General features: G+C 38.4%; 1 protein-coding gene across 6 annotated transcripts in view; it reads right to left on the bottom strand.

Moving 5' to 3' along the window:
• The window catches only part of Ccdc129 (coiled-coil domain containing 129), a 127,283-nt gene that overhangs the window by 82,675 nt on the left and 32,165 nt on the right, over positions 1-12,443 (bottom strand). For 5 of the 6 annotated variants that reach the window (XM_013510630.1, XM_005377517.2, XM_013510631.1 and 2 more), the window contains 3 exons: positions 9,092-9,418; positions 7,638-7,692; positions 7,076-7,119 (listed from right to left, as the gene is read on the bottom strand). In XM_013510630.1, coding sequence (XP_013366084.1) covers positions 7,076-7,119; positions 7,638-7,692; positions 9,092-9,254 — 262 coding nt within the window. In that variant the 5' untranslated portion in view covers positions 9,255-9,418. Of the gene's footprint in view, positions 1-7,075; positions 7,120-7,637; positions 7,693-9,068; positions 9,419-12,443 lie in introns of those variants that run through there. The other variant, XM_005377522.2, reaches the window with a different exon arrangement.

The raw sequence follows: 12,443 nt of genomic DNA, 5'->3' as shown, positions 1-12,443 counted from the left end.
AAAAAAAAAAAAAAAAAAAGAAAGGTTTAGGAGAAACAAAATGTACAAACTTGAGTAACTGAAACATGAAAGAATACTGAAAATAATAAAGTATTGTACTTGGGAGTTCAGGATTCTTCTCTGTGTAGAGAATCTATGAATAGACCTCAAGTTATCTATGAACTTCTCTGTGTGTGAAATGTAGGGGCAGAGTTAGGAATATTTATAATTTTGAATGAATTTCTAAAAGGCTGAATTATTTTGCTAAGAAAAAGGAACACTGGTCTAGAAAGATAAAGGTTGGAGATATATCATTGAGATGTGAGTGAATTCTTATCTAAAGCCAGAATATACAACCACAATTTTAAGATGGGGTAAGAAAATAGATATACAAGTATATGTCTACCCTACAGAACAAGTCAAACTCTGTCATCACAAGAGTCAGATAGGGTGAGAAATATTCATCTGTTTCAAAGGTTGAAATACACCATGATGATACAGATGAAGTCTGTGCTTTACTCTCACTCAAATCTATTCCCACAGTGGACATCATTAATCACTTTCTCATTGACTCCAACCAGTTTCTCAGAATCTTCAGGAAACACACCAACATCTGAATGGAAGTATGTCACAATATGATATGCATTTGCCTTCTTTTGCTGAGAATAAACTTTATGTGTATTTGAAAAATACAGTAATATTGGAACATGTATGTAAATTTCAGAGGTCAATAACTTGAAGACAATATATGATTGCTTCTTAAAACATTCCAGGGAACGTGTTCTTCCATTTTACTCTTTCTTTACTGTGTGAGGCATCTCCAAGAGTCAGAGTTGGAAAACTCATCACTGCAAAACACAGATCTCTCACTCAGGCACGCATAGCAGCACACTTGTTTACTAGGCTCCCTCTATTCAGTATCAACCCCAGAACTTCTCAAACTTGTAAAACCACTGCAAATGATTAAAGTTGTCACATGAAGAAAAATCTTATCAACTAGCTTATTAATCTCATAGGTGCAAACATAAGTTTTAGACAATCATGTTGCAAAGATTTGCTGACAAGATTAATTCAATAATAAGTTGCCCAAATGAAAGGTAAAATAAATATTTACCATTTCAAGACATTTCCCCCATTATTTTCTGTCACCATTCCTCTTAGCACTATCTCTGTGCACTGATTTATATGTAACTCACAAAGTGAACCTCCATTTTTGCCTCATCTTGAGAATTCTGGAGAGTCTCTGAGAATTTCTCATCTAAAATATTACACTTTTATGGTATTTGCTTGCATTCTCTGCCAATAGTAGTGCTCCTGTCATGGCCTCAGTCTTCTATTATTTTCACCTATTGCTGTGGGTTTACTAGGAAGTGTGAATGAATGTGCATGTACAGTTCAGGGATCTCATGCTGCGGCACAGTAAACTGCAGACATTGTTGGAGGAAGTGACCCGTTTTCAGATACTGATGAAAAGATGTAGCTTAGTCTTACTGAATTTTCAAGAACTCTGGCCTTCCAGAAAATCTAGCCACTCTGAAAAATGTAGTCATCTAGAATCTGGAGCCCTTTACCCAGGGTTTCCGCCTAGGATCTCAGTGTCCCCATGGACCACACCTCTCTGCCCTGCCATCATTGAAGGCATCCTCCTGGAGTGCTGGAGGAAAGGAAGTTCCTAAACGTGACATGTTTTCATCTGCAGTGGGGCCCAGTTGGGTCTCAGCGGGAGGTTTTCTAGTCCAATGGCCCTTTGGTTTTAGCCCCAGCTGGGAGAAGGACCTCCTACCTTCTGCCATTCAGCTAGCACCTTGTGAGGCCCAGCCATCAGGAACAATTAGGGAATGACAGCATTCACTCTTCACTGAGACCTGAGACCCGAGACCCATTCTCACTGAGGTACAGATACAGCTTTTACATTCTTGCCTAGACTCCTCGTACTCTTTCTTCTTGATGCTGAAAATGACACAAATGTCTATCTACAGATATTGGCCTTTCTGCTGACAAGCTTATCTTTTGGAGGGAAACATGCCAAGGAAAATTAATATAATTTTTTTAAGCTCACAAGATAGGCCTTATTTATAAAATTGTGATACAATTATTAAAGTTAACTATATTCACTTCCTGGTTTCCATTTTACATTCCCAGGCTCTCTGCATCCTTGGATATCAAGTATTATTTTCACGGCAATGCCGTGTGTGTTGATTTTTGAGGAAACAGCAATGGGCATTTGCAGCACTTGGACACAGGCAATTCACAGCCTTGCACAGGGCAGTGTGAAACGATTATCCCTTGTGCTTGGAGAGCTTTTATTTTTCTTTCATTTTACCTTTAGGAATGTCCTTTCCTCCAGCACTCCAGGAGGCTGCCTTTAATTTGTAAGATAAACTTCCTAGAGCCTGAGGATGGGCTTCTCAGGGTCAGGTCCCACTTCCCTTGGCCCATTATCAATAATGAACTTGAATGGAGAGGCCCAAACTGGTGGCCCACCGTATGCCACTTTGCACAGGAATTGGGATTCCTAGACTTTCCTTAAAATGTTGGAGAGCCAGCAGCATTGCCCTGGTGACTTTAGGGCTGTGATCTGCTCTCTGATTTTTTGCAGTTTCTATTCTGCCTGGTTCCTTCATTTGCAGTTATCTTCCTGGTTCCTAGAAGCATTTGAATCTATACTCTGATGAGAGAAAGACTCTGCAGAATAGGGAATACCATTTCAGGACAGACAAACTGCTACTGTTCTCCCAGATTTCCTTGAACTCTGCAGGCATCAAGCTTGGGACTTCCTCAGGCAGAAGGTGGGACCCTTATAGATGGACCTCTGCCACCATAGAAATCTCTAATAGGTGGGTCCTCCTTATTTTCACACTTACTTCTCTATTTGTTTATTTCAATTTTTTCTCTGCCTTTTTTTTCTTTTCAGGATACCCTGATTAGGCTGTAAATATCAGATTATATTTTCTAAAAGCATTAGGAGAGGGAGGGGCTGGGGATTTAGCTCGGCGGCAAAAGCACCTGCCTGGCAAGCGCAAGGTTGTGAGTTTGGTTCCCGGTACCGGAGAAAAAAACCAAAAAAAAAAAAAGGAGAGGGAGAAGAGGAAAAGGAAAATAAGTCCTGCTATTGTTGCATTTCCTAAGCATTGTTTTGGGGGAAAATTAAAGTGAGGGGAAAAAAAGTGCTTGCTCTACTGAATACATCCCATTCCATGGGATGAAATTCCATTTCTGATTCCTATCTAGATACTTGAGTCTCAAGGCACCCTCCCTACTGTTAGGTGGACTTCTGCCATCTGAAGCAGCAGATACCACACTTAACCCTGCAAAATGTATTACTGGAGAAGATGTAGTTAGATATGCAGAAGGCACTAATTAGCACCTTTATTGGCTTAGAAAGCATTTTTTATTTTGGTTTTCCTAAGCATTTCTGACTGATTCATGGAAGACATTTGGTTCTTTGGAATATCATCCAATAGACTAATCAAATTACATTTTCACAGGGCTCTAAAATAATAGCATTCTGCAGTTTTCTGCACATTTAACTCATGCATGATCAGTACACTCAGTAGAGGCAGTGAGCAGTGTGTGTTTGCTGCAGACAACAAATTCTTAACCCATATTCTTACAAAAAAAGAGAGATGCTCACATTCTACTTAAGACTCATGCTTAAAAACTTGAAGCTAACTGGAATGCTTTGCTTCCCTTCCCCCCATATCTAATGATTTTCCAGGTAGTGTGAATTCTTCCTCCCCATCCCACTGACCTCCAGGGTAAGTCCTTGTTTCATCAACGCTTAGTCTGCTATGACTTCCCAACATGTGCAGTGCACCTTCTTCACTGTCAGGATAGACACTAGGAGCTGCCATTAATTTCCTCATTGTAGTGACTTCAGGACTTGCCAAAATAGAGACAGCAAAGGTGTAATGCATGTTCTTCTATTCCTTCACCCTGCACTTGTATCAGTTATCACTAATTGTTATCATAAATTATTCATGACTCCCTTTCAGATAAATAGAGATAAGACATCAAAATCATATTCATCCCAGACCCCAGTTGCAACTTCCCATCCCTTTTAACTAGAACCTGAAATGATACTTCTGTACCATCCCAGTGCTATGACATCAAGTGTGATTCTCTCTTTCTGGATCTTCAGATATTTATTATCTGAGCATGTCTAACAGAAAAAAAAACTTGTCTTGCTCCCTAGTATGAAACCATCTTTCCACTCTCATCTCCTTCCAGTGCTTTTCCACATGCATTTAGTTTTATTCTCATTTCTGTGCCTTTGTTCAAATTCCTATGACTTCCACCAGATTACTTCTTGCTTTGCCCCTTTGATTTTTAAAATTATATCCTATTTCATTGACTAGCTCAAGTCTCATCTCATCTGAGATTTCAAATCTGAAAACATCAACTTCACTAGTTTTGGTGCAATTGGCTGATTTAGAGATAGTTCCTACCCTAGAAACTGCCGCAAGGATTACAATTTCACCAAGGAGAAGCATCATATTCCTAATAACTTGAAGCAGCACAAACCAAGTGCCATGTAGATAGAACCAAGAAAGGATTTTTGTATGTGTTCAGAAAAGAAAGTGCATCTCAGTGCAGAAGTCAGGAAGGCCCTTGTACAGACTATGGAACTTAGGGTCAGGCCTCAAAAGTAGGAGAAGAGCTTATCAGAACGAGAAAGATTTTAAGACAGGAGAAGTTGGATGAAGAAAAATGAAGAAAAAAAGAATGTAATGAGAAGAGATAGTTAAAATCTTATCTAACTGCATTTGCAAAAACCTAAGTTCTAAATAAGGGGTCCTTCTTGTGTTCTGGGTGGAAATGAAATGAAGGCAGATGACTACTCTCCTCACTCAAAGTGAGCCTCATTCCAAGGCTGGTTTCCTTACTGATCTCTTCTGAGACTTGGCACAGAGGAATGAAATGCTGTGAGTTGGATTAGGGTGGGTTCTAAATCCAATGATGGGTGTCTTTACAAGTAGAGGAGTCATCCTACAGGAAGAAGAGGCCATGTGAAGACAGAGTCATAAGATGGAAGGTACAGAAGTCAAAGAATGTCATAGATCCACAGGAAGCTAGGCAAGGAGAGATTCTCCAGAAGCCGAATGATCAGCTGACACCTTGAGCTTGAACTTCTAACCTCCATTATCTATGAGAGAATGAATTTCTGGTTTTTAAGCCAACAAGTATACAGTGATTTGTTGTTTGACTCAGAAATGAATGCTAATTCACTCTATAACCTTTTAGGATCTGACAAGTCACGCTGCCCAGTGTGACTTTGGGCTTCCCTAAAGTCAGGGTGTATCTCTGGCATCACGGCTGACGTCAGAGCACCGAGAGGCCCAGGGAAGCCTGGATTTCCAGCTTCTCCATCTGCTTTTAATCAGCTGTGACCTCAAATCACAGCATTTCACAACTCTGTGCCTCTGATTCTTCACTTGCAAACCAGAAATGAGAGCTAAGCACGTGCCCACATGGGTCACTGAGTTAAAAATTTGATAGATGAGAGAGGGCCTTGTAAAAGTAAAGGCTCAATTGAATTTGTAAGAAGCTATTCCATTATTATTAAAGGCCTTACTGAAGATGAAAGAGCTGCCAGTGGAAGCTGTGGCCCTCTAAGCTCAGAGACATGCTTGTGGATGACCCTGTTTTTCTCCAGGTCTTTATCTCCTGTCGCTGACTTTGTAGTTCACGATTTGGTTCAGATGAAAAGTCATCACTTGTCTGTAATTTCTGTGTGAGGATATTAGTATGGTTACTGAACACCTCAAAACTAGGGCTAGGCCTCTCACCATGACCCAGGCAAGGTCAATGTTGGGGACTATGAAGTAAATACTGGCTGTATTTCATACGTTTTAGTCCCCTCCTTGAGTTTGGACTATTATGAGCAGAGAGCTTTTTACACTGGATTTATTAGAAAAAACTCATTAGAAATTTTGGGATCATGGAATTTCATATTGAAAAAATAAAGCAGCTCGATGAAAAAGAAATTCAAATAATACACTTTTTTTTTAAAGTAAAAAAATCCCAAATTTAAATAAACTTTTGTAGGTAGTAGTAGAGCTTCACATAAGACAACAGTGGGGGAAGTAAAAGAATTAAAACCAGCAAAGTAAGTCACTACTACTAATTTTTCCCCCAATCATTAAACTACTACTAATTTTTCCCCCAATCATTAAACTCATTAATCTGTCCTTTTTTCTATATATATTGTTTATGGAACTTAGTCAATATTAAAACTTTTCTCACATTTTAACATCTATGAAATCAAAATGTGTTTTGTAATAACTACTGTCTTTTATTTATAATCACCAGGGTTCATTTTCTTAACCTGAGTGGTATTTTTAAAATAAGGACATTTTCTAATTAAGAGACCACAGATTCTAACAAAAGCAGAATTCCATTTAATAAACATGGAATCCAAAAGACCTGAAATTAAATTATTTTTCTTATCAAAACTCAGTGAAACAAATGTGATACATTTTTCTGTCTCAGAAATACTTGCACTATTTGCTTTACAATTCAATCATTTGTTCATCTCTAGAACAAATATATCATTTGAGAGAGACATTATAAGTAGAATTTTGAGATGAAAAATTAGAAAAAGTAGATTTAGAAGTCAAAGCACAATACAAATGAGGGAGAATTAAACAATTTCATTTCCGTACTTATATCTTTGCCAGTGTATTTGTAGAACCCATTCAGTTTCCTGCTGCAGTCTGAGAGTTGAAGATATGGCAAGAGCCTTGGCTTCAGCCCCTAACTTGCTGTTGCAGATGCACCTGTCTTTTTGGGGCCTCAGCCTTATAAATCAGATGAAAGGGGGGCTGGGGATTTAGCTCAGCAGCAAAGCGCCTGCCTGGCAAGCGCAAGGTCGTGAGTTCGGTTCCCGGTGCCGGAGAAAAACCAAAACAAAACAAAACAAAACAAAACAAAACAAACAAAAAAAAAAAAAAACAGATGAAAGGACTGAGATCTGACCTGCTCCTAGAGCCTGTAATACTTTTCATTTTAGGAAGGTACATTTATATACATTTCCACGCATACATCTTCACTCAGCTCTAGGAAAGAGAACTGCTTCTGGGTTCTTTTCTCTTACCAGTGTGGTTGATGAGTTGTTGAACGTTTTCATTTACAGAGATACTATAAAAGAAAAAAAATGTGAGTCAAATAATGGGTTTAAATAAATTACACTGAATTGGTTTTTAAACTAAACTGATGAGTGCAAGCACAGAGTTAGTTTATTAAAAGAGCATTTTTGGAAACCAATGGATAGTCAGGCACTAAAGTAACATTCTATTCTGTACTTTTTAAAATCTTTCTTTTTACTTTTAATTTTTTATTTTAAAGAGAATGAAGAAAACATTAGAAAGGATACAGAATTTCACAAAACAAGATGCTAGGAATCCAACAATGGTTGTTTTATTGCATATTGTTGTCTTTAAAGTAGTTGTTCAGACTATCAGATATAAGCATGTAAATTTGGTCCAAAAAATTTGAGCATTAACTATTGATATACTGCTTTTACAATAATAGAATAAGCCAGTAAGTACACAATTAATATTAAAATCTCTATGTAGCCCACCTTGGTCAGCAGGGTATGCACATTGTTTGCATAGATCTTTATAAGAGAAATGTATAAAGCACAGAGAAACACTTACAAAAATCCAGAGTCCAGCCACTGCTGGATACTTTCCCTCTTGGAATCTTCTATAGCTAAGAAAGAAACAGATCAGTTGTCAAAGCACAACCAACTAAAATAACTTCACTATCATTCAGCCACCACTCAATAGTTCTATTTCCTACATATTTAGTCACATGTAAGCTTATTCATTTTTCCCACAAAGGCCCAACCTCCTGTTTTCTATAACTGCCCATTCCTGAGAATGCAGTATAAAGTTGCCAAGAGGAACTCAAAAAGGAAAGGAAGGAAAGGAAAGGAAGAGAAGGAGAAAGAAAGAAAGAAAGAAAGAAAGAAAGAAAGAAAGAAAGAAAGAAAGAAAGAAAGAAAGAAAGTGTTAGAGCAGAAAAATAAATCAGTAAGAAGCAAGAGATGTTAGAATAATTTTTCTATTACCTGGTGTATACAAGGGTAAAAAAGCATTTGAGACATTTGTCTTTCTCTTGTCAGGTGTAAATCACCACAGAGCCTCTCCTTACTGAATCAGGACATTTACCTAAGCAGCCAGCCAGTGATGTTTATTTGCAAGGATTCTCTGCCAGGTTAGAAGCCAAATTTGCATTCATTCCAGGGACAAATTGCACTAGAGTCCCTGGATTGCCGAAGGCGCACTGTGTTGAAAAGGCACATCTTGGGCTGGGGATTTAGCTCAGCGGCAAAAGCACCTGCCTGGCAAGCTCAAGGTCATGAGTTCGGTTCTCGGTACCGGAGAAAAACCAAAGAAAAGGCACATCTTTTAAGGATAGGTCTTTGGCACTGGCTCAGCAAATAAGCAAAACAGGAGGACGTAAAGGGAACATTTCCTGTAAAATACTTATTTACATTCAGGTTAGCTACTGTCTGCTATTGGCTGATGATCTATGACTTAATCCTACCAGGCAGTGGGCGCCTGCATTATCTGCTCACAAGTATCAGGTGAACCAAGAAAGCCGGTGGACCTGAGAGGTGCAGATTGTTTTTTCAATAAAGATAACATGAAAGGGTAGAATAAATTTGATGAGGGGCTAAGAAGAAAAGCCATCTTACAGTTACATCTTGGGAAGGAGGGAGAAGTATTTTCTTACTTATTACTCTTTACATTACAAACATTATTATCAAGGCTACATGCACAATTCCAAGAGTCTTCAAAATCATGGTATCCTGAAAGAAGCTTTCTGCCCAAGGGAGTGGATCTATACAGCTTGCAAATCCTGGGGACTTAAAATGAGGTGGAGTTGGAATGAAAAGGAAGCAGAATTCATTCCTCAGTTGATCTATTTCTGCCAAGAAAGTCTGTGTTCTGAGTGTGTGCAAAGTCAGAAGTGTCTATTTCATAGAACTTTCTTCAAAGCAAAGTCTATGTTCTGAATTCATCTGCCTGCTAGCTGTAAGCCCCATATTCCTCATCACCTACAGATTTTTGTTCTCTCACATTCTCCTGAGAGCCTTGCTCACCCAGCAGGGCAACGGTGGCAGTCTGGCTTTCCTCCTTGGGATCAGGATACAGCTGCTCATCCAGAGGAACCCAGGCCTTCTTGGTATACCTCAGGATGTCCCTCTTGATCTTCCCCCGGCCTTCTTGGGGGTTGTCAGGTACTTGTAACTTCTCCGCCATCATTAGGGAGTGATTCTGCAAACTAATTCACACCACACACACAAGCAAACCAGACACCAGGAGCTCAGCTCTCAGGCATGGCTCAGTGAGGGGGACACCAGCATGCTTAGGGTCCAATAAGTGATTCCAGCTTCATGATCTTACTTGACCCCGGCTCACCTGGTGGTCTGTAATGTGAACAGAAAACAGAGAAATTGGACTTGAGGACACACTCAGTAAATATCCGTCAAAGTTATCCAATGGTTATATCTCTAAAGATGTTTTTATAAAAGGAGAGGGGAAAATGTAGACTTGGCTGGATTTCATCTCTGCAACTTATATGAGTCAGTTGCACAACTTCTGTACAACCTCTTAGTTTTGAATTTACAAATTATACCAAAGGGTGATAACCATCACCTTCAGGGGAGTATTTATTACGTGGTACATTCTTTCTAAAAAATTTTTATTTGTGCATGTTTGCAGTCTGTAATGATTACATTCTTATGGCGAGTTGGTCCATGTACATTTTTCACCCCTTGTCCTTCCCACCATATCTTGGTTCCCTTCCCTTTTGGAAAACACCCATGTCCTTATTTCCTACTATTGATCTTTTATTTTGCTCTGTAATAGTTTATGCTTTGGGTTTATCGTCAGGTGATATTTAAACTTGTGTGCTGATTTATTTCACTCAACATTATACTCTCAAGTTGCATCCATTTTCCCACAAATAAATCAAATTTCTCCCTCTTTATGGTAGAGTAGAGCTTCATTGTGCATAAATGCCATATTTCCTTTATTCACTCATCTGTTGATGAACATATTGGCTGCTTCCAAGCTTCAGCTATTGTGAATTGTACTGCTATAAATGGATATGAATGTATCCCTGTAATATGGCTATCATCAATAAATCAAATAACAGATGCTAGCAAGGCAACAGGGAAAATGGAATACTTCTATATGTTGGTGGGAATGCAAACTAGTACAACCACTATGGAAATCAGTATGGTGAGTCCTCAAAATCTAAAAACAGAAATTGCATTCCACCCAACTATTCCCCTTCTAAGTATCTTCCCGAAGAATTAAAAACATCATATAACAGTGATAAAAATACATTCTACACTGGGTCTGAACTATTACACAGTCTAATTTTCAACAAAGGAAGTAATGGCAATTGTCAGAATTTATAGTACATTGAGAAGCTAAGAAGTTAGGTAGTGTACCCAAAGCCATGTAGCCAGCTGGTATTCAAATACAGGCACTGGATTCCGAGAATGTTTTCATACTTACTTAATGAAGTGGTTGGGTCCATTAGAATATTAATGAATATATTATATACCAGGAACAAGTAATATTACTGTCCCCATTAACTGATTTAACCTTTATTAAGCTCCTTATGAAAATCCCAGAGTAAGATCAGGAGACAAAAACTGAGATCAGCTGTGTAAATTGTTCTCTCTCCCTAGCACCTTGTGAACAAGGGCCATCCTCTTACTCATCTATGTGTCTCTCATATTTAATTGATTTTTTTGTACATACTAGATGTTAAATTAACATATATAAAACTAAAACAGCAAAACTAGGGTTCAGATCCATACTTTCTGACTGAATTATTTCCATGGCATACATTTGAATTAGCATTACTTTATTCTTCAAATTTCGATGGCCAAAGAGCCAAAGACCTACTTCTGTAACATTTCTAAAAAGCTGACGTTTGTGTGTAATCGCTTCTCACAAGACACAGAAACCGTCATTTTTAATCAGCATTTGAAAAAACAAGCCCTTTAGATTTATTTTAAACATCTGAATACAGTATTCTCTTTCCAGTATAGGTGAGCATTTTAGATGTTTTGGAAGTAAGATGCTTTACATATTCAAATTTTATCATTCAGTTTAAGTAAAAATACTCAGCATTGCATTTATTAATTACTACACAATTAATCATAGCTGCAATGGATTAATTATTCAATAAAAAGCAAAAACTAAGAAATTTCAGCTAGTTAAACATTTGGGGAAAAAATAGGTAGGCAATCTCTACGTTAACAGGAATGGTTAGCCAGTTACTTTTAGGAAGTTAACATTAGGAATATCCTCTAGTACCAGATTATAAAAGTTGTAAAAATGTTGATGATGACATAATACAAAAATAATGCAGGTTAGACTACATTTATAAGCTTTATGGAGTTGTTTGGTACATTAGAATTCATACACTGGACAAGATAAACTTTAGGAATTGCACTCAATTTTTAGCCCTTTTATTTTGCATAGGTTTTGGATCACTGAAGCAAAAATGTTCTTGGCAGCACCTTGGATCCTGTGAGTATGAATGAGATAGCATCAACTTTACAGGGCACAACTTCCTACAGAACTAAACTCTAAAACTATGCTCAAAACGTCACGAGAGATCAGATACAATAAAGGGTCAAAATGTTTGAAAAAAGTGAATAATGTATAAGAGAAAGATAAGATTCCCAAATAATCTCACTCTTTCCCTGACTTCACCGGACAGCAAGTTTCTGTTTATTATAGGTGATTTTTCCATTGTGGGGAGCTAACAAGCAGCTGGCAGCCCTCAAATGCCATTTATGTACCATACTGTCAAATGTTAATCCATCTTCTGCTTTCTCACGTGTAACAGTGTAGAGATTGTTAAACTTTGAGGTGAAAGTGCTACTTTTTTTTGTATGTCGCAAACTGCTACTCTATGATGGCAAGTTTGACCTCAGCCGTCTGCTTTACAGATCCAGCAAGGACGTGCTCTCTGCCAGCTCAGTTGTGCTTGGCTACAGAGCAGGAAAAACCTGCCAAAGAAAATGGGAACCTTCGCTAAAGGCAAGGGTCAGGGACTGGTTTGTAAAGAAAAACTCTTTTGTTCCCCCTGTTTTAGTGGATGCCTTTCCAGTTTGTAAACAGATCTGCTTCTGGAAATGGATTCTCTATGCATGAATGACCTTTCTTTGGCACCCAGTCAAGTGAGCCTCAGAGCAGCTCTTTGGAAAGTGAAACAGATCAGATAGTACCCTGAAGTTCCCAGAGGAGAGACAGGACAGAAATTATGCATGTGATCTCTGCTGACTCCTCTTGCTAACCTCTCTGCCTCCAGGACCATTTGATCCTGTCTCCAGTTCTTGCCAGCTTTGACCCAAAGTAGAATCCGCATTCTGGATCATGTTGTCTCCTGTACCTAAGTGAACCAGTACTTTCCCTGTTCAGATG

This window comes from Chinchilla lanigera, unplaced genomic scaffold, assembly GCF_000276665.1.
Source record: "Chinchilla lanigera isolate Chin_1 unplaced genomic scaffold, ChiLan1.0 scaffold00009, whole genome shotgun sequence".
Classification (NCBI taxonomy): domain Eukaryota; kingdom Metazoa; phylum Chordata; class Mammalia; order Rodentia; family Chinchillidae; genus Chinchilla; species Chinchilla lanigera.
This window is presented reverse-complemented; position numbering and strand designations above follow the sequence as displayed.